The sequence below is a fragment of the Cydia amplana genome, chromosome 16 (genome assembly GCF_948474715.1).
Source record: "Cydia amplana chromosome 16, ilCydAmpl1.1, whole genome shotgun sequence".
Classification (NCBI taxonomy): domain Eukaryota; kingdom Metazoa; phylum Arthropoda; class Insecta; order Lepidoptera; family Tortricidae; genus Cydia; species Cydia amplana.
Window position 1 is genome coordinate 8,489,649 of NC_086084.1, and position 21,929 is coordinate 8,511,577.

At 39.8% G+C, this 21,929-nt stretch overlaps 2 protein-coding genes across 2 annotated transcripts; one reads left to right on the top strand and one right to left on the bottom strand.

Annotated features, from left to right (window-relative positions):
* Window positions 1-694: 694 nt before the first annotated feature.
* Window positions 695-19,488, bottom strand: LOC134655534 (pleckstrin homology domain-containing family F member 2). Its single transcript, XM_063511005.1, has 8 exons — window positions 19,382-19,488; window positions 19,134-19,198; window positions 18,694-18,895; window positions 14,173-14,298; window positions 13,046-13,152; window positions 11,486-11,654; window positions 8,953-9,047; window positions 695-991 (listed from the first exon to the last, which is right to left on the bottom strand). The coding sequence occupies exons 1-8, from the start codon at window positions 19,398-19,400 to the stop codon at window positions 920-922; spliced, it is 855 nt and encodes a 284-aa protein (XP_063367075.1). The 5' UTR covers window positions 19,401-19,488; the 3' UTR covers window positions 695-919.
* Window positions 19,489-19,861: 373 nt separating this feature from the next.
* Window positions 19,862-21,669, top strand: LOC134655535 (ribonuclease kappa-like). Its single transcript, XM_063511007.1, has 3 exons — window positions 19,862-20,032; window positions 20,113-20,235; window positions 21,306-21,669. The coding sequence occupies exons 1-3, from the start codon at window positions 19,958-19,960 to the stop codon at window positions 21,405-21,407; spliced, it is 300 nt and encodes a 99-aa protein (XP_063367077.1). The 5' UTR covers window positions 19,862-19,957; the 3' UTR covers window positions 21,408-21,669.
* Window positions 21,670-21,929: the final 260 nt, after the last annotated feature.

A 21,929-nucleotide genomic window follows, 5' to 3' on the forward strand; every position in this document is an offset into this window, starting at 1 on the left:
TAGTGCTCCCGGACATTTTGTCGCAAACAATAATAAATGGATACTCGAAAAGTTTATACACGTTTGACTGGAATTTATAGTTACGGTATAATTTTACGAATACATCAAAACTAATGTAGGTAAAAGAATACAGAAAACACACGTGAACTAAAATTTGAAGTATCATTATCCATTTATTGGTTTGAGTACTATAACAATGTTATCGTAGTAATGCAAGATTTAATTTCCCATTTACGTTTCTCGATGCTGTATAAAAATTTAATAGAATCTCTCTGAGGACTTTAGAGCACACTGAATATTCTTTATTAATTTTTGTAAACATATTGTGATATAAGAAATAAGTAAAATAAGCAAATGTGGTTACATAAAAAATGATGGATTTATTCCATCAATAAATTCCACCAGATAAAAAATAAATAAAAGGAAACAGCTTTTGCTGAATCCTGTTCATAAGACTTGTAAATATTTTACTTTTGCTCTTTTAGGTTAAACGCTCCTATTCTAGGCGCCCTATAAATAATAATTAACATGATTAATTCATTAATGATTGATTGATTAATTCCTTAAGGGCAATGTAATCAACTGGTATCCGAGTTCCTTAAAGCTATACCTAAGCTTTTGGCTAGTCAGCTCATATCGCGGTGCACGCGCACTTGAATATGAGCTGACCTAGCTAAACTGTTCCTATAATTACATTACAGGGTCTTCGGGCGCCAATGAATATAATTATTTAACCTTCTATCTCACCAAAACTTTACGAAAGATACATTCAAGATGGTCACATTGGTAATTTAAAAATAGTTTACAACTATTATACATTTTACCTTGATTATAAGGTCGAAAATCGCTTAAAAATTGTTTAGGTATAAGGCCGTTAAAGGTTTTGGTAAGATAAGTTCGGAGCTAACTCTAACATTTTTCACTTGGCGGAATCCTTGGACGAATGGTTGTTGGTCTCTTCAGTCTTATCACCATCACTATAGAATTTTGGCTGAAACATAACAATCAATGTATAGCGAAAGTATTTTTCTGGCTCTGTAGACTTAACATGCACTGTGGCAGTATATTGGGCGCAAGACAGGCTACCCGTCTTTATAACTGTACTAGCTGTGCCCGCGGCTACGCCCGCGTGGAATTCGGTCTGTGTCAGTAAGCTAATTCATCCCTAATTTCTCTTTCTCTCCCCTGGAGGCGGAACTTGAAGTAAAGTTGACAGATGGATACGATTAGCGGACTGATAGTGTTATTTATTAAATAACACTTAAATTTAAAAAAATTGGCCTATGTTGTAGTCGCTTGGTAGGGTGCCCAGAATGGCATCTTTATTAAAGTAGGGCTTAACCCATACAATCGTATTAAAAACGCGAGCGTAGCGAGCGCGAATTTTTTTGATAGAAAAAAAAATTGAGAGATGCTATGTCAGGGACACAGCCGCAATGGTTTACGTGAAACGTTGGTGTGGATATCTAATGCGAGAGCCGAAGGCCGAGCTCCATGTAGGGCCGAAGGCCCGAAACGTCCAGTCTGTCAAGTGCTTTAAGCACAGAACAATAGTATAAGTGTCTAAATACGAAGGCCGAAGGCCGAGCTTCGTGTAGGGTCAAAGGCCCGAAGCGTCCAGGATGTCAGTGCTTAATCACAGAACAATAGTATCAGTGTCTAAATGCGAAGGCCGAGCTCCGCGTAGGGCCAAAGGCCCGAAGCGTCCAGGATGTCAGTGCTTAAGTCGAAGTAGTAGTCGATCGGTAGCGTGCCCAGAATGCCACCTTTATCAAATAAGGCTTAACTTTTAAAATCGTATTAAAAACGCGAGCGTAGCGAGCGCGAATTTTTTTTGATAGAAAAAAAATTTGAGAGGCTATGTCAGGGACATAGCCGTAGTGGTTTACGTGAAATTTTGGTGTGGATATCTAATGCGAAAGCCGAAGGCCGAGCTCCATGTAGGGCCGAAGGCCCGAAGCGTCCAGGATGTCAGTGCTTAATCACAGAACAATGGTATCAGTGTCTAAATGCGAAAGCGGAAGGCCGAGCTCCGCTTAGGGCCGAAGGCCCGAAGCGTCCAGGATGTCAGTGCTTAAACACAGAACAATAGTATATGTCTAAATTCGAAGGCCGAAGGCCGAGCTTTATGTAGGGTCGAAGGCCCGAAGCGTCCAGGATGTCAATGCTTAAGTCGTAGTAGTAGTCGCTCGGTAGGGTGCCCAGAATGCCACCTTTATCAAAGTAGGCTTAACCTTAAAAGTTAAAAACGCGAGCGTAGCGAGCGCGAATTTTTTTGATAGAAAAAATTGAGAGAGGCTATGTCAGGCACACAGCCGCCATGGTTGAATTTTGGTGTGGATATCTAATGTGAAAGCCGAAGGCCGAGCTCCGCGTAGGGCCGAAGGCCCGAAGCGTCCTGGATGTCAGTGGCGTCAGTGCTTAAACACAGAACAATAGTATTAATGTAGGTTAATGTGTGTGCTGGGAGTCCTGAAGCACTCAATGAGTTTAGCAACTCCGGAGGGTCTGTTGTGACGTTGCCTTCATCCAAGACAGTGTTAATGGATTTAGGTATATACTGCCTGTTCACTTTCGATTTCCGCCAATATTCGCGCATGTGTACCTAGGTAAGTATAGACGTACGACTCTCTCCAGTACCCCCTGATGCACCACAGTACTTGCCGTCGAGCGCGTCTGTCGTGCGAATCCGCTGAACGGTCAACCGTTCTTCGCACTGCGTGAACGTCTCCGATTCTTCCTCAGATTCCTGAGACCGTGCTACCTTGTAACCTCAATACGTTTCGAGAATTTCGCGAAAAATTAGTTTTTTTCGGAAAGGTATGGTAACGCGTTTAAAATGCAAGTCCAAAATTGTTTGACATTTACAAAGACATAATACCTATTTAAAATTTAAAAACTTTCGCGTTTTGAACACATATTAACTCACATTTTATAGACGGGCCTATCTCGAAATTTATTTTATTACCTTTATTTACCGACGTTTCGACACAGGTTTCACTGGTCATGATCGCGGCTAACTGATGTCCCAACAAAATGTCAAAACAGAGATTTGTGCAACTACCCGACGAAAAGTGTATGAAAAAGTTTGGGGTAGACATCATATTTTCAAACCACCCACTTCACATAATGTTAATTATTGTCAATAGACCCGCGATAGACCCGTCTATAAATGTGGTTTAATATGTATTTGCAAAGACGTTTGACATTGACTAAGAAAAATTTTGTTTTTTTTTTACAAAGTACATACACAAAAAAGTTTGCACCACTTTCTTAAGTTAGCGCCATAAGATTCAGGTGCAAACATAAGTTAATTGAGTGTAGTGGCCACCCCCCCTTTTAGGGGTTGAATTTTTTTTGCCTAAAATAGGGCCAGGGATTTTCTTGACAGATTAGTAAAGTTTTCATCAAAATCCGTTCAGCCGTTTTCACGTGATGCGCGGTCAAATAAACAGATAAACAGACAAACAGATAAACAGATAAACAGACAAACAGACAAAAATTCTAAAAACTGTTGGAACGTGTTCTGTTATCGATTCTAAGTATCCCCAACCAACTTTTTTTCGAATATCTTCCATGTACAGACTTTCGACCCTCTTCAGCTTTATTATATGTATAGATTAACCTTTTGAACGCCAAACGGCGCATCCATTTGCGGTGCCACTGACGCCACGGGGGTAAAATTTAGTTTTGTGAATAAATAATGCCAACCTAAAAGTGGGGTGTTTTTCAGTATATTTTCATCAAAAAACGATTGACGGCAAATGCCGTCTTTGGCGTTTTTGTCACGATTTTGCGTTGACGTCAATTGCCGTCTGTGGCGTTCAAAAGGTTAATTAGAAATAGACGAGGACGAGTAGTCTATCTCACGCGCGAGATACTGTCGCCGCGCTTTCGTGCTATGGCTACTGGTGTAAATGTGTCTGGTTTTAAAAAGTTGCGAACGTATGGACATTATTGCACACACAATGACAATGTATTCATATGTGACGTGCCACGAGTAAAGGTACCTTACGGCGCGTATAGGGTTTGCAATCCGGATCCGGAATGTATCAAATTATCCGGATCTGGATCCGGATCCGCGGATCTTCCCATACATTTCGGATCCGTCGTGCAAACCCTAGGCGCGTAGTACCGCAGTAGTATTGGAGTGTCATTAATAGCGTAAGCGCCACAAGGTTACTTTACCCGAGGAACGTCACATACGTATTGATAACAACAACGGTTCAATATTTACCATATAAACAATAAACGATACTTATTGGCAAGTTATCTGAGGAAAAGGTTTGACTTTCGATGTTGTAGTCAGATTTTATTAAGCACCCAATAATCGGCCATAAGGGGTATGCAGATTATTCTATAGCGTGTTAAATAAAACTATTACGAAAAAAAAACTTATGGTGGAAACTTCGCCTAAATATTAGTGTTGTATAATTTGTATCTCTTTCCTTGGAATAGAAAAACAGTATTTGTGAAAATAAGGCGAAGTGAATTTGCCAGTTGCCAGCATTAGACGCAAACTAGATATGCATGAAGGTATGTATGTACATATATGAAAAAATAAATAAAGTGGTAGCAAATTATAGGGATGAGGATGGATTTTAAATGGAAGTAAACATGTTATGTGTGATCGAGACGTGCAAGACGTTAAACAATCTAAAGTAAGGATGCTAAGTACGAAGAAATTCGTACATTGACCCACCATTTCTTATCTCTATCGTACGCGCATAATTATGTTGCTGTCCTGTCAATTATGCCGGCGGCACAGAAAACCGCCTATAGAAACCTAATATTGGTCATTTTGTTCGCGACGCAACTCACCAAACTGTGAGGTGCGGGAGGGGTACTCACGGCGTTGCGATTGGTCGTTTCAAATATGGCGCGATGTCACGCGCCAGCGTAGGGATGGGACACGTTCATTACGGGCAGTGGTACAGTGGTACAGTAATTTATTGTGGTAAAATTATTATCAATTTAATTTATGTACTTACAGTAAACTTATCTAAGAATATTATTGACTTATAATATTTTAGCAATGTAAAAATGTAGGTACACCTAAACATTTTACTTAAGATATTATGGCATTTATATTTAAAGTTGTTCCCGCATCTTGCATTTTAAATTTTAGAATTTTATATTATTTCCACTTAAAATCGCGATCTCTTTCGATCCTAATACGAGAAAAAATTGTCACCGAAAGTTCATACAATTTACTTTCCGTTTTGTTATGGTCATTATTTTACGGTCTATTAAAAACATAATGAAATGGGCCAAAAAATTAGGTAGGTACATTGTTTTTTTCTCAGTAAAAATGGAAATGGTTTGTTATTCTGAGTAGTGTCGCGGGTTCGAAACCTGGCTCGTACCAATGAGTTTTTCGGAACTTATGTACGAAATATCATTAGATATTTACTAGTCGCTTTTCGGTAAAGGAAAACATCGTGAGGAAACCAGACTAATCCCAATAAAGTTTACTCTCTGGGTTGGAAGGTCAGATAGCAGAAGCTTTCGTAAAAACTAGAGCCTACGCTACGCCAATTCTCGGGACTTCACAAACCAACACCGAGTTCCCTCACACTTCTTTGAAGTTCATCATCGGGTCCATCTCGTGACCTGAGAACTTCTCTCCTAGAGGATTCCAAAAAACCCACACAACATATGCCTATCACAAACCAACACCGAGTTCCCTCGCACTTCTTTGAAGTTCATCATCAGGGCCATCTCGTGACATTAGACCTAACTTCTCTCCTAGAGGATTCTAAAAAACCCACACAACATATGCCTATCACAAACCAACACCGAGTTCCGTCGCACTTCTTTGAAGTTCATCATGAGGCCTATCTGGTGACATGAGACCTAACTGCGCACCTACGCAATTATAAAAAAAATCACCCATTTCGTACTTTAATACTAGAACTCTATAATGATTATACTACTAGCAAAAAACGAAAATACGTATACCTACTTTATAAGATAAACTACCATTATAATAAAACTACAGATTAATTACATTATTATATTCAATTAAGAGTAAAAGATAATCACAGTTTTATTTTATATTTCTTAAAATGGTACAATACGGTACGAACGAAGGCACGAAGTCCGCGCAACTGACGAAACCATCATCGTCGCATCCCTAATCGTTATGTGAAAGGGATAGCACATTGCATTTTCAAGTTAACGAAAAGGGACGGACATACTTCGCCTTGAGCTTACTGACCAGTATAAAATGAACCCCGCGGACAAGAAACAATTTTCAACGAAATAATGAATTTGACTTTCCCGTCGAAGGTAATTCCATCTGTTTTGTAGGTAGAAGTCTAGGATGACTTACCACACCATATTACGCTGCAATATCCCATGATTTCCTCAAGAATTCAATATTTTACAATTTATTTTCTTAGACACGTGCACACTGCTAACAGGTCGTAAGCTTGGTCGCTACTGATCGGAGCGGCGCGCGTGCGATATTATATTTGACCTATGCACCATACGGGTGCTGACCGCGAGTCGCCCTATAAGCTCTGTCTATAGGGGTTGGTCTGTGGCCGGCGGTCAATGCACTGTGCGAGCGGGATAACAATATAATTATGCACGTGCGATAGAGATAGGAAATGGCGGCTCAATTTACGAAATTCTTTGTACTTAGCGTCCTTACTTTAACGGGCGTTTTTTTTTTGTTGTCCCCTACACTTTTTTTTCAAATTTGGGATTTTTTATGTTATTTCTACTCAGAATCACGAGCTCTTTCTATCCTAATAGGAGAAAAGAAGTGTCCTAAGGTTTTTATTTCCATTACGTCACCATTTTTCATAGACTTTGTATGGCGGTCGCGGAATGGAAAGATCCAAAAATGTATGGAAATTTTGGGACACCTTTTTTCTCCTATTAGGATAGAAAGAGCTCGTGATCCTGAGTAGAAATAACATAAAAAATCCCAAATTTGAAAAAGAAGTGTAGGGGACAATAAAAAAAAAACGCCCTAACACGCTTCAATCAAGACTCAAACCAAAACAAAAAAACTTAACAACTGATGAGTAGAAACAAAACAAAACCAACGAAATTAATTACAAGTAAAACGTTAAAAAATCGAAAATCACGAGCTCCAGAACATCTCGACTTGTTCCTCTATAAAGGAGCTTTTATAAAACCGACAGAAACAAACACAAAATAAATAAACTCAAATCACCAAAGTGCCGAAGCGTGAATGAGCTTCACTTACTCAATCTGAACTTGTACTATACTGTTGTGACTTTACTTCCAAATCCATTTTTGACACCATTATAACTTGTAAATCCCTAGAAATAAACAATCATTCATTGATATTCAAAATGAGATAATAAATAAAGAAGGGTTTATTTTACATAATAAAGCTGAAAATATCACACACACACACATAATAGACAAATACTACTTATATAGCAGTTATCATTCAAGATACACCTACCATAAAGGTTAGTAGTAACAAAGATTCATTGATTGAGTAAGATGCGTAAAATCCACAGAACAAGTAGAATGGCGATGCGAGCAGGGTACGTGTCGCCGCCGGTTTTGAGCAAACGCTCGCATGCTACTCGCCCGCGCTGACCGAAAAACGAAGTAAACATGCCTTTTGCGCCACAATAACGTTCAGATTAAGAAGCCAGACATCAAATCTGTCTAAATGAGGCGTATCCATTCACCAGGCACACAAGTTTTTACTACCGTTGCGCGAGTGTTAGTAAATGTGGAGAGGAACGAGCGGCGACACCGGTTCCGATACTAACTGCGCGCGATAGCCATTCCAACCTCTTTAATATGTTCTGTGGTAAAATCTAAGACAGTTTCGTGCTTCTAATTTGACAGGTAAACGAGATGGCGCTGTACAGCTCCATACATTTTGCGGTAACTCTATTGTGAAAAGTTGACGTTTGACAATTCAGCGACCGCAAAACATATGGCGCAGTACAGCGCTATTTTTTCTGGATGTCAAATTAAGGGGCACGTTTTTTCCTTAGACTTTACCTCTCTATTACAATCAATTATCTTTGGTACTAATAAATATAATTTTGAGTATAATTGATTAATAAAACTTATTACACAGTAACATTGATTTAGTTAACCGTCACCGACGTCAGTTTATTTGATAAATCCTTTGTCTACCTCAAATATTGACAGGTTTCCAACTTTAGCCAACGAAGAGCGAGTTTAAAGTCCCGTCTTTGCATCAATTTGAATATAACAAAGTGAGGGAGTCTCATTATAAACGTCAAAGCTTCATAGAAATTTGACATTAATAACATTTCCACACTTTGGCATTGCAAATGTCAGGCAGATTTATCTCTAAGCGTCAGTCTTCACATTGGATGCGGATCCACACACGGACGTGGGAGCGGGACGTCGCTACATACGTGCATAGCGCTCTCGCACACACGCGGATCCGCGTTATAGACAATCTAAATAGTACAGTCAGCAGCAGAAGTTGCTAAGCGGGCCAGGTGTGAAAATGATCTTGACGCGACTTTATTGTTAACAGAATAAGAGCGTGTCAAGGTAATTTTCAAACACATCGCCCGCTTAGCAACTTCTGCTGCTGACTGTATGGGGTGTCATTCTGAATCCCTAACGTTTGTCCTAAAGTCACTTGCCCTAACTGGTTTAATCCTAATGGGCACATGCCCTAACGATCAATTGACATAACGATTATTTTTCATAATACAAGGTTCTGAAAAATGGTTAGGTTTTAGAACTTGCTGTCACAAAAGTGGGTTAGGTTAGGGTTAGAACTGCGACCCTCGCAAAAAAGAAAATTAGCTCAATAACATGAGGATAAGCAATCAATAATTAGGGAAACCAAAATTAGGGTTTTTAGTGTTAGGACAACTGTTCATTATGACAAACAATATTAGGGAATGCAAAGATAGGAGAAAAGACTAGGGATTCAGATATAGATCCGACTGTATGTGTGCGTACCTCATCATGTTTCTCCTCGGCGCGATCGTCATCATCGTCGCTATCGTCGTCGGCAGAGGAGTCGCCGCCCGAGCCGGCGTTGTCCGACGGTTTCACTGGAATGTTTCGGTCAGTTTATAAACAGTATGGAAAAAAAAAATTGGGCCCTTGACGGAAAGTAGCTTAAAACATTAAGTTAGCTCATTTTACGTAAAGGAAACATTCTTTTATTTTAACACATTCAGTGCCGAAAATCCGACTATCGGGTATTTTATGATTTCGTTCCCAGGCCGAACGACCCGATAGTCGGGATCGTGGTACAGTCAGCTTTATATGACGAATTTTTTTGGCCTGGTGCGGATGTCTTATTTGGCTCGGTGGCAAATGGCAATGAATGTGTAAGCTCATTTCACTTAAAGGTAACACACTTTTATTTTAAAAATAGTACATTATTGTCGAGGTTCGGAAGTAGCTACTAGCTACTTGCTGGCTGAGGATTCGTTTTAAACGGGACGACCTTAGGAGTCTGTTTAATTGAATCCGAAGCCAGCAAGTAGCCTTCCAGCCGAGTTATATATTGTGCTTTTCTCAAAAATGGTGCAAGAAATATAAATATTTTACAGAAGCAATGTTCTAATTTTCACAGAAAAAAAGTAAAACCATTAAAAAAAATTGCTTTGTCGGCTTAAAAAAAATAGAAGTGTATTTTTCTGCTGAAAATACGTCAACCTATTTGAGACACCTAAATAGTCGCGGTACCAACATTATAATAATAAGTACCTACTGATCATCTGTTTGGCTGTTTAATGGACCTATGCCTTCATTTGATATGGCCATTTCAACTTTTAAAAAGTTTGGAACTCGACAAATAATGAAATTTGTATGCAACATTGCAGTCCTGAAATCGAGACTGCAATGTTTTTAAATTTTTAATTTTTTGACTGACCATAAACTACGAACTTCGCGACCTATTTTTTAACCGGCAACGTCGACGTTGCCGTCCATTTTTGAGAAAAGAATCATAACTGCATTCAATTTTATATCCAGCAGATACGTCTGCGAGCGATACTACAAATTTTATAAATTAAAGGAAAAAAAATATAAATGTATGCTTCTGGCATTTTTTTAAAAACTTTACGAGATGTCAATAAATGGGTAAACGTCTCACCGGGCGTGCTGGCGGGCTGGTCGGGCTGGTTGGGCCTCGCGCGCTCTCGGGTGAGCCCGTCGTAGCACTGCAGGCACACGCGCAGCGGCTTGTCGCTCTGCCCGCGCAGCACGTAGCGCTTCGACGAGCACGGCCCGCACACCACCGACCCGCATTTGACTAGTAGGAATGTGGCCTACAAATGGGTATATGTCTCACCGGGCGTGGCGGCGGGCTGGTCGGGCTGGTTGGGCCTCGCGCGCTCTCGGGTGAGCCCGTCGTAGCACTGCAGGCACACGCGCAGCGGCTTGTCGCTCTGCCCGCGCAGCACGTAGCGCTTCGACGAGCACGGCCCGCACACCACCGACCCGCATTTGACTAGTAGGAATGTGGCCTACAAATGGGTATATGTCTCACCGGGCGTGGCGGCGGGCTGGTCGGGCTGGTTGGGCCTCGCGCGCTCTCGGGTGAGCCCGTCGTAGCACTGCAGGCACACGCGCAGCGGCTTGTCGCTCTGCCCGCGCAGCACGTAGCGCTTCGACGAGCACGGCCCGCACACCACCGACCCGCATTTGACTAGTAGGAATGTGGCCTACAAATGGGTATATGTCTCACCGGGCGTGGCGGCGGGCTGGTCGGGCTGGTTGGGCCTCGCGCGCTCGCGGGTGAGCCCGTCGTAGCACTGCAGGCACACGCGCAGCGGCTTGTCGCTCTGCCCGCGCAGCACGTAGCGCTTCGACGAGCACGGCCCGCACACCACCGACCCGCATTTGACTAGTAGGAATGTGGCCTACAAATGGGTATATGTCTCACCGGGCGTGGCGGCGGGCTGGTCGGGCTGGTTGGGCCTCGCGCGCTCTCGGGTGAGCCCGTCGTAGCACTGCAGGCACACGCGCAGCGGCTTGTCGCTCTGCCCGCGCAGCACGTAGCGCTTCGACGAGCACGGCCCGCACACCACTGACCCGCATTTGACTAGTAGGAATGTGGCCTACAAATGGGTGTATGTCTCACCGGGCGTGGCGGCGGGCTGGTCGGGCTGGTTGGGCCTCGCGCGCTCTCGGGTGAGCCCGTCGTAGCACTGCAGGCACACGCGCAGCGGCTTGTCGCTCTGCCCGCGCAGCACGTAGCGCTTCGACGAGCACGGCCCGCACACCACCGACCCGCATTTGACTAGTAGGAATGTGGCCTACAAATGGGTGTATGTCTCACCGGGCGTGGCGGCGTGCTGGTCGGGCTGGTTGGGCCTCGCGCGCTCTCGGGTGAGCCCGTCGTAGCACTGCAGGCACACGCGCAGCGGCTTGTCGCTCTGCCCGCGCAGCACGTAGCGCTTCGACGAGCACGGCCCGCACACCACCGACCCGCATTTGACTAGTAGGAATGTGGCCTACAAATGGGTATATGTCTCACCGGGCGTGGCGGCGGGCTGGTCGGGCTGGTTGGGCCTCGCGCGCTCTCGGGTGAGCCCGTCGTAGCACTGCAGGCACACGCGCAGCGGCTTGTCGCTCTGCCCGCGCAGCACGTAGCGCTTCGACGAGCACGGCCCGCACACCACCGACCCGCATTTGCGACAATGGTGCTGAAATATTGTAAAAATAAATATCGGAGTATAGGCATGATGACACATGTTGAATTTTATAACAAAATCTATATAAAATAGATAGCAAATGAGCAATTAATCACAATAATGTGGAAATTAAAAAAAATTGTGGAAATAATACAAAAATACAGCACCTGAATGTTTCAAAATATAAGTTTTTTCTTAACTTCCAAAAACGAAATAAGTACGCCCGTTTCTACACTTGTAAGTTTTACTTACGTAAGTAGGGACAAAGCTATTTGTTAGAATGAGATAACGATATTCATCTCTCATTCTCTAGTATAGCTGTGTCCCTACTTACGTAAGTAAAACTTACAAGTGTAGAAACGGGCTAAGGATACCATTCGATTCCTCACATTTTACCCAAAAAAAGATTGTATAGCAACTATATACATAAACGCAACATTTCACCGACAAAAACGCAATTTTCTTGTTTTGTTCATACTTTAAGATGCGCTCTCAGTGACCTTGACGTCACGTTCACATATCAATTTGTTCGGGGCGTTTCGCGAGTGAAGTGCGGCAGTCGGACTTTGACTATCATTTCTGACTTTTGTATTGCTTTAATGCAATGGGTCCCATAGAGACATTTGATCCTAAAAACAAACCTGATTGATTGATACCATGAATGAAAATTTGTCATGTAGCCTATTACATTAACAAATTTATTTCCAGAAAAGTTCAACGTAACAGTAAAAGTCTTTCTACGCTAGAAAGATGAGAGAATGTAAAAAGTGGAAGAATAAATTACACGGAATGTGTTAAATATACAAATTTTTCCACATTTGCGTATGTTGTTTACACATGAGCGAACATTGTATAATTCTTGTTTTTTAGCATTAGAAAAAAGACTACGCGATCTTGCCGTGTCTTATGAAAGCAAAAGAATATAAATAATCGTATATGATTAAAGAACTCATTTATTGTATAATAAGTGTTATAAAATGAATATAAAACTAAAATGCTAAAACATTAAAAAATAAATTATTTTTGTTAAATACAGGGTCATTTTTGGGCATATTGTGCGAGGTGATTAGGTAGGTCATACTGAACAAATTTTTCTATGGGACCAAGCCCGAAATCCCAAAAAAAAAATTGGCTTTCCCATAGAACCAGACATCCACTCAACCAAAATGTATGAAACGGCCAAAAAAATTTTTGTGATTTCGGAGTAGGTCCATAGAAAAAGTTCTACAGTATAGCCTACCTAATCACCTCGCACAATATGGGCTAACGGTCCAAAAATGACCCTGTATATGCCGTGACTTATTTTTCAAAAGTGTTTTTCAATGAAAATACACGTCAAGATTGTTTACCTTTTTTCTAATTCTATACAAACGAACTATAAGAAACATAACATGATAACTTACTCTCCTGTTGAGGACAGTGAACTGTGTCTTCTTGCAGTGCATGCAGATGGATGCCTCGTTGTCGGGCACCCACACTGCCGCGTGCTCCGAAGGCGGCTGCTTCCCGCCTGCGAATATCCACGTTGGAAATGATGGACAAAACAACCGTTGTACCAATAAAATTGTGTGACGCCACACAATAGGTACGCCTCTTTTGTTAACCCCATGCGTACCCGCACTTTTGCAGCTTGCTCTACAAACAAGTAACTAGTAGTTTTAGTGCAGTAAACTTTAAAAAAAGATAGGTAATCGTATAGCCCTGTCACAGGGCGGACAAGCCATACATCAAAATTCATTTGCGTTTATGTGTGTGCGTGGCACGTCTGTACACGCGTCATTGTGTATCTGTGGGTGAGTCGCTTTACTGAGGACGCCAGAAGTCCGCCAGATTCATGTCGTGGCCAGTCGCGGGGCGAGGTAATGCGAATCGGGGCGGGGCGGTGCGTGGCCGTTCTGTATGATAATACTATTACTTATTCTGTGGCCCTGTTTTTATATCCCATACTTACTATTACTTTTTCATCGCTCATTGGAGGTCGCGGGTTCAAAACCTGGCTCGTACCAATGAGTTTTTCGGAACTTATGTACGAAATATCATTTGATATTGACCAGTCGCGTGTCGGTGAAGGAAAACATCGTGAGGAAACCGTACTAATCCCAATAAGGCCTAGTTTACCCTCTGGGTTCAAAGGTCAGATGGTAGTCGCTTTCGCAAAAACCAGTGCCTATGCCAATTCTTGGGATTAGTTGCCAAGCGGACCCCAGGCTCCCATGAGCCGTGGCAAAATGCCGGGATAACGCGAAGAAGATGATGACTATTACTTTTTCATACCTTTTTTTTCACAACTGGTATTTTAGTCTACGCAGGCGTGGCTCACTCCGCGATTTCGTCGCATTGCTACAGGTAGCTAAAAGTACATGCGTTCCACACCAATTTCGGTGGCTAGCCATAACCGCGCGTGGCGCTGTCGCCAGCGGCAATATCTGTCCTGATCGTGACAGACGCGTTTTGTTAGAGAGTCTTCTGTACCTAGTAGTATTATTTATTCTGTGGATACAAAAACAAGGTTTAGTCAGTAGTTCCTTACTTTTCCTGAGCAAGTCCTCTATGCATTTCTCTATGTGCGCCATCCACTCCTCCTTCTCCGTGGCCGTGGCCGCGTACACAGCGAACGACTTGGACGCCGTGCGGATAAGCCACCCGTTGCGATATTCTAGACAAAAAATTTAACATTTAAAAACCGCACAAAAATGTCTTACATAATTTTGGAAAATAGCTGATGCTCTTCAAACTGCTGGATCGATTTTTATCAAACATACTCGTAGCTAAGAACCACCGCAATGAAACTCGCTTTCACGGAAAAAAGAACGCATCGAAATCGGTTTCGATGTGTGTGGTGGTTTGTGGTCAAACCTTCAGAAAAAAAAAAGCTAAAATATATAAACATTTGGTTGGGATCCTTAGCAATCTTATCATACACAGATGAAAGGTTATTTATTAATTTCTGCTGCCTAATCTAATGGTTCTCTGGAAGAGATGTATTGCTATAGTCCGAATTTGTGTAGTAAATAAAAAAAAATTATAATATGATTATCTTTTTTTTTGACAATACAAACACAGACAAATAAAAGACTCATATAATGGATAGTTAATCCTTCTAGGTGTATAATGAAAGGCTACTATGCCATAATAAAAGAATAACGTCATTGTTGTCAAAATATTGGAAATAGGTATCTCTAGATTTTGTGTGGTTGATATGGAAATACTCGGAATACCTATGATGAGTATTGATTTAAATGTCACTCTGTGACGCTATAAGCGATGACGATAGTAAGCAACGTTACTTTATCATATAAAATCCAAATATATTATCACATCACTCCCCTTTTTAGGGTTCCGTAGCCAAATGGCAAAAAACGGAACCCTTATAGATTCGTCATGTCTGTCTGTCTGTCCGTCTGTCCGTCTGTCCGTCTGTCCGTCCGTATGTCACAGCCACTTTTCTCCGAAACTATAAGAACTATACTGTTGAAACTTGGTAAGTAGATGTATTCTGTGAACAGCATTAAGATTTTCACACAAAAATAGAAAAAAAACAATAAATTTTTGGGGTTCCCATACTTCGAACTGAAACTCAAAAAATTTTTTTTCATCAAACCCATACGTGTGGGGTATCTATGGATAGGTCTTCAAAAATGATATTGAGGTTTCTAATATCATTTTTTTCTAAACTGAATAGTTTGCGCGAGAGACACTTCCAAAGTGGTAAAATGTGTCCCCCCCCCCCCTGTAACTTCTAAAATAAGAGAATGATAAAACTAAAAAAAATATATGATGTACATTACCATGTAAACTTCCACCGAAAATTGGTTTGAACGAGATCTAGTAAGTAGTTTTTTTTTATACGTCATAAATCGCCTAAATACGGAACCCTTCATGGGCGAGTCCGACTCGCACTTGGCCGCTTTTTTTAATGATGTTGACTTAACACATAAAGCATGTGCCAATGTAAATAACACCTTATTACGCCTTCATTAAGTTGCATTTTTGGATGGTGTCAAGTGTAAGGTCAACAAGATAGTGTAAGTATTGATCTTGATATCGTTATTTGTTTATTTGGTCACGTTCCTTTCCTACTAATACCTGTCCGGAATAAGTACACATCCGTAAAATCATATTTTGATAGCAGCATATCAATTTTAGTAGAAATTATTAATAAGAATTAAAACATACATTAACTTACCATCTCACTTGAATTGGTTATATAAATATCTATTTACCAAAACCCACAAGATGTGTGGAACGCCAATGTGTAGAAATAAGACATTGTCTTTCACCTGTTAGTGTTTGATCCTTTCACATTTTTTCAAAGGTTAGCTGGAAGGGATCCCTTGTAGGGACAAAGGCGACTTTGTACATAACATTTTTATTTTGTTTTGTTTTGTCCGTTTTATGTAAACCTGTTTATGTGCAATAAAGTGACATACATACATACATAACATAATATCAATAAATATGCCCCAATCCCTACTTATATTTTAAAGGTGAACTTTCTGTTACCTCTACACACTTAAACCGTTGAACCGATTAAGATAAAATTTGGTATGGAAATTGTTTGAGCAAAGACATAGGAATTTAAATTGAAGACTGCTTTGACATAAACGTCAAGTAAAACCTAACTTTTTTGGCAACAGACCCCGTATTGTCTATAAAAAGGTCTCCTGTTCCATTCTAATTTGAACTTTGTGTTAACAAAATAAAATTTCATTTTGCTTGGCAAGGTTTGACGTATGGGCGGCTAGAGGTTATACTTTAGAGGGGCTATTGCTGTTTCATTTATGCCTAAGTGATGTGAATTGCTAAGCTTGTGCATATAACTGGTTTTTTTTGGCAAACCTCTTGAGGTCTCATGGACCCCAGGGGTGTGTGGAACACACCAGTGGAGCACACTTTTATGGTACGTTTACACGCTTGGCAAATCTCGACAAGCTTCCACAAACACAAGCGTGGGGTTGTTTGGCTTGGCTTGCGTGAGCTTGTCGCGATCCGGGCTAGTGTCGGTTTTTGGAGACAGATCAAAGGGAGCTTGCGGCAAGCGCTTGCGACGTATTTACACGTTGGCGCGTGTTTAGTGTTTACTTAGAGCAATTGCAACACAACTTCAACGTCCACGTCTGCCATGCTTGCTTGTCCGGAACACAGTAACGCACTCGCAAGCATGTAAATGGCATCCAAGCGTTTGTAAAGGCTTGAAGCTTGTAGACGCTTGCCAAGCGTGTAAATGTACCATTAGAATAATAGACCAGTGTTATTATGTGATTATGATAACACTGGTCTGGTGGTGGTGATGACTGTTAAGGTGATATAAGCTGAGGGTTTCAGTGGTTACTGGAATTTAGATGCCAAATTGAAGGTGATTCATTAACACAATTTGCAAATCTACAATTAACTATATTATATTTTTTTATTATATGCATCAAATATTGGTTAAAAATTTACAAAATGTACGTCAGACCCATACTGGAGTATGCTTTTCAAGCCTGGAGCCCTTACTTTGCCAAGGACATAGATATGCTGGAGAAGGTGCAACGGAGTTTCACGAAATTACCAAGGCAACTTAAGAACAAGCCATATGAGGAGAGACTGAAGGAACTGAAGCTCACTACTCTTAAGCACCGCAGAGAACGTGGAGACCTAATAGAGACGTATAAAATACTCTCTGGGCACTATGACCTCAAGGATTTTCATGAAATGTTCAAGCGCAACAACAACACCCGTCTGAGAGTTACTTACTCCGTGTGACTTAAAGTTAGAAAGGCATAAGTCCCACAGTAACCCATACAAACACTTTTTGAGCAACCGAGTAGTGAGGGCTTGGAACAAACTTCCTGAAGATGTGGTCTCAGCACAAAATGTGAACCAATTTAAAAATCAACTAGACAAGCACACCTATACATCTACTTTTGTTAACCTGTGCGAAGCCGGAGCAGGTCGCTAGTGTAACTATAAATATTTATTTTGGATAGTGTTATTCATGAAGACAGTATTTACAATAATTATCACCACATTGCATGTGATTCTTATCTGTCTCCTGTCCTATCCTGTTGCCTATATCTATAGTAATTGTTACAGAATATGATAGATATAAGATAGAAAATATAGGACCAACTGTATTAGTAACAATACAACCCAATTGAAAATATTTAGTGCAAAATTTATGCAAATGCATCAGTATAAATAAATTTATGCGAATATTTAGTGCATCAGTGTGGCACTAACATGATACCTAGGTACATTTATATTGATAAGAATAAAATATTACATATGATTCATCACACTGATTCATACTTCCTAACTTGTATTTAATGTTTGTATTTGTATGCTTGGGACAGTTACTATGCTAATGATGAGGGTTCTGTACTATCACACAAATTATTAATAACTTAATAAGTAACATTACTTTCAGTCCATCATAAATTTCACTAATTTTTATATATAATTTTGTTTGTTATTGACCCGTATTTTCTGCGTTACTTTAATATTTTTATGTTTTACTGCTATAGATATCAAAATATAAAGAAATACAACCAGCTGACATGTAGAAAGACAGACAGCGGAAACTTAAACTGGGTTTCAACTAACACTCTTCAGAAAAGAAACCCTAAAAGTGATTTTAAATGAGGACATAACCAGGTAAGAGAAGCATTTAAGGTAATTAACTGTTATCAATCTCATTTTTTGTTAGTTTAGACTAAAGTAAGTCTCTTGTAAACCATATAATCCTTAGCAAAAGGTTGCTAAATAGCTTATTTTTATACAAAACACTATAGCTGGGGTATAGGATAGGCCGTTCTTGGGACATTGACATTGTAGGACAAGTTTCGGAGAGCCTAGGTCTCCTTTCTCAAGCACTTAACAGTGCGAGCAGCGTACGCGATACACGGCCGTCGTGAACGCTGCTTGCACTGTAAGTGCTTGAGAAAGGAGAAACATGTCGCGCGAGTGTCTTAAAACAAGTGAGTCTAAACCGTAAAATTATTCAATGTTAGTATGTCTCACAACAGTTTAAATTCGATTGTAGGACAATATTCATTTCGCAAACACTTACGTCCATCATCCTTCAAAGCCTCCAGTTTCACTTCTTCTAGTGGAATGACATGTTGCTTGTTACATTTCTTTTTGTTTATAACAATGTTTCCGTAGACCAGGATGTCATTAAATAGGAAGAACTGCCGAGCTTTCGGTTTCTTCCTGCACATTTTGGTTAAGACACCCTCACCCACAAGAACTCTGCCCTGTTCTGCCAAGGGCTGAAAAACGAGAAATTTAAAATTGTTTCAGCCATGGTGCCAGTTCCATTACAAGAAATATAATCTGTACTTGTTATGGCTCGAATATAACGCTATAATGAAGTCCTAAAGACAAATTTGCTTCCAAAGACTTATCTTGCTAAGTTGGTTGGCTGATAACGAGAGTAGGTAGCATTTCGCAAACTTCGAAAGTTTTTCATAGTTTTCAAGCCGATCTTATTACTTCGAATTGCCTTACCTGACCCGAACTGCCGAAGCAGTTCTCCACCATAGCAATTCTTCTTGCATTTGCCTCACTATTTACTGAAAAAACAAGAACAATCTAAGTACAGTAATTTGCGGTACAAAATCAAAGTTTGACGTCAAACTAAGGGGGCATACAATGACAGTAATGAACTTGGAACAACAACCAGAAGTTAATGGTTGGAACTTATTTATATCGATAACAAGTTTGTATTATTTTGATTTTTTAAATAAATTACGTACCCAAACGATCCACCATCATTAATTTTTTATTTTGTGTTTCAGATTCCGTCAAGAATATGTGTCATTCATTCACGCAAAATGTTTACAATGTTTCCATATCGATAAATTATAATTATACTCATATATATTCATAAATAAAATTTAACAGACACAGTTTTTTATTTCGTTCCTTTATTAATTAAATGATGATTTGATTTTTGTAATAACATTAAAAAATCTGTACTTTATGATTCATCGGTTTCTACACCACTACGATTTACCGGTTTCTTATAGTAAGTCCTTTTATACACACGCTCGTTGCAACCCGATTAGCCGATACGGGACATGCTTGCTCTTTCTCTCTTAATGGCTCAAGTCGCAAGTGTGAAAGAGTATTGGCTGCTGGCTGGTCTCGTGCCAATTTACTATGCATGTAAAATGGGCTTAAGTAAGATTCATAGACACTTCTATTCTATTTACCGTATACCATGAACAATCTCAGATCATGTGAGAGACATCCATTTTTTGACACTAGCTGACAGATATTGGTCGATAATTCCCGTATATTTGTTCGTAAATCCTAAATAAACGAGCAAAATGGGTTTCACAATCTGCGGCCCTAAACTGTCCCTATGTGGGCTTGTACTGAGTGTGTGGGGGATCATCCAGTTGGTAAGTAAATGACCCAAGTTTGATGTTTTATCCTTGTGAACTTGTTGGCTATGATCTCAACCAAATCTTGAACTTTTCAGACTCTGATGGGCGTTTTCTATTATATCGGAGCAGTAGCCTTGTTGGAAGATCTTCCCGTTGAAGAGGGAGCTCATAGTAGCATTGATCATTTCATGGCAGAAGTGGAAAATGGATATAATCAGGTGAGCCCTAATTCCAATCCATTGGGCTGTAGATGTAAAACTATTCGTTTGTCTGCAAAAGTTCTTATTCAGACTTTTTTTGAGGATATATGGATCAATACATCCTCAAAATAATGTAACAAAACAACAATCATGTGACAATTTTTTTACACAATTTAATTTTAAGTTGTACCAAAATACTACTAAAATAGAATTAAGTAACAATATTTGTTGTAAACTGGAAGGTTGTTGGGAGCTATACAATTTTTTCATAACTTAGTTTTTGTTGTTGGTTCCTATTTGACCTATTGGCTCCCTAAAAACAGCAAAACAGGCTAACTGGACCAAAAGTCCAACTAAGGAACAAATCAAATTATTTAATGAAATATTTTTTTAAATTTGTTTTTTAAGTAGTCACACTACTATATATAAATTATAAACTGAAATGGATATCATACACTAAAGAAAACCAAGTGACCAAGTCCACCAGTCCAGTTGTCAAGAACTTTAATTTTTTCTGTAAAATAATTATTGCAATACAAATTGAAGTGTCTAAGCTAACTGTACAAACTTTGAAAAACTTAAATATCATATTTTCATGCTGACACTACAATTTGGTTTAACTCTGTCCGAATTCCCAAGTAAAAATAGTTATTTGTACAACAAGAGATCAAAGTTTGATATTTCTTCAAGTGCTTATTTTGAGTCCCGTGCAAGCGAAAGATTCTATACTAGTGAGCGTAGTAAGGGGCTCAAAAGCGCACGAGATGTAAATAACTTTGATCTTGTGTAGTTCACAAAACTTTTCACCTCAGCAGTGAGAACATATTAGAGAACCCGAAAAATGTATTCCTTCTTTATCACTTACCTCTATTCACTCATGTTTTCTTAAGATATACCAGCAATTAAATTTTCACCTCAGCAGCAGGGTACTTTGCTACTTAAAAACAGTGAGCAAAATGCGATTTTGCTCACTGTTTTTAAGTAGCAAAGTACCCTTGTTCGAGCTGCTGAGGTGAAAAATAATTTATTGGTTAAACAGTTCTTAAAATTGTTTGTAAAGCCTAATAAAAGTAAACGTACATTTTCAGAACGCCTTCAACTGTTGGATTGCTGCTCTGCTCTATGTAATCACGCTGGTAATCTCTGGACACCAGTTCTGGATGAACAACCGTTCCTCAGTTAGCATGTAAATACAATATTGGTGTGAAAGTGTTATCGCTGATGTTTCTATAGTTCACATTGGTGGGCACATTTAACTCTAATTGTGAATTCTAGAGACACAGCCATATGTTGCAAAACTGGTCTTAGCAACTCCATTCCATTAATAATTTATTGAATGAGCATTTGAATCTTGTGAACATAGTCAGAGGTGTAGAAAAGAACTCATTATGAAATGTTTTACAATAAATAAACACCCTTGATGTCAGAGCATTATACTTACCACCAAATTATGATACCATAATTTCTAATGAATATGAATGATATCCTTTAAGTTGAAATGTTCTATTATATAGTCTCAAACATTTAACAATTACAATTCATAAAATAATTTATTTAAAAAGAAAATCCACTCTTCCAAATCATTGAAATCAACATGGCAAACTTGTGGAAGTTTATTATAATAAGTATTATTACTCCTTATTGCTGTTAAATTGTACATAACAAATATCCATTGTACATTAAGAAAGGCTTAGTTTTTCTTGAATAAAGAT

What these genes read in the sequence shown, in the direction of transcription:
- LOC134655534 (XM_063511005.1), bottom strand. An exon ending in TCACTGTCCTCAACAGGAGA is followed by an intron (nt 11,655 to 13,045) that starts GTAAGTTATCAT and finishes ACAATATTTCAG; the next exon opens with CACCATTGTCGCAAATGCGG. An exon ending in CCAGCCCGCCGCCACGCCCG is followed by an intron (nt 9,048 to 11,485) that starts GTGAGACATATA and finishes GAAACATTCCAG; the next exon opens with TGAAACCGTCGGACAACGCC.
- LOC134655535 (XM_063511007.1), top strand. Translation starts at nt 19,958, where the DNA reads ATGGGTTTCACAATCTGCGGCCCTAAACTGTCCCTATGTGGGCTTGTA. An exon ending in TGTGGGGGATCATCCAGTTG is followed by an intron (nt 20,033 to 20,112) that starts GTAAGTAAATGA and finishes TGAACTTTTCAG; the next exon opens with ACTCTGATGGGCGTTTTCTA. An exon ending in TGGAAAATGGATATAATCAG is followed by an intron (nt 20,236 to 21,305) that starts GTGAGCCCTAAT and finishes GTACATTTTCAG; the next exon opens with AACGCCTTCAACTGTTGGAT.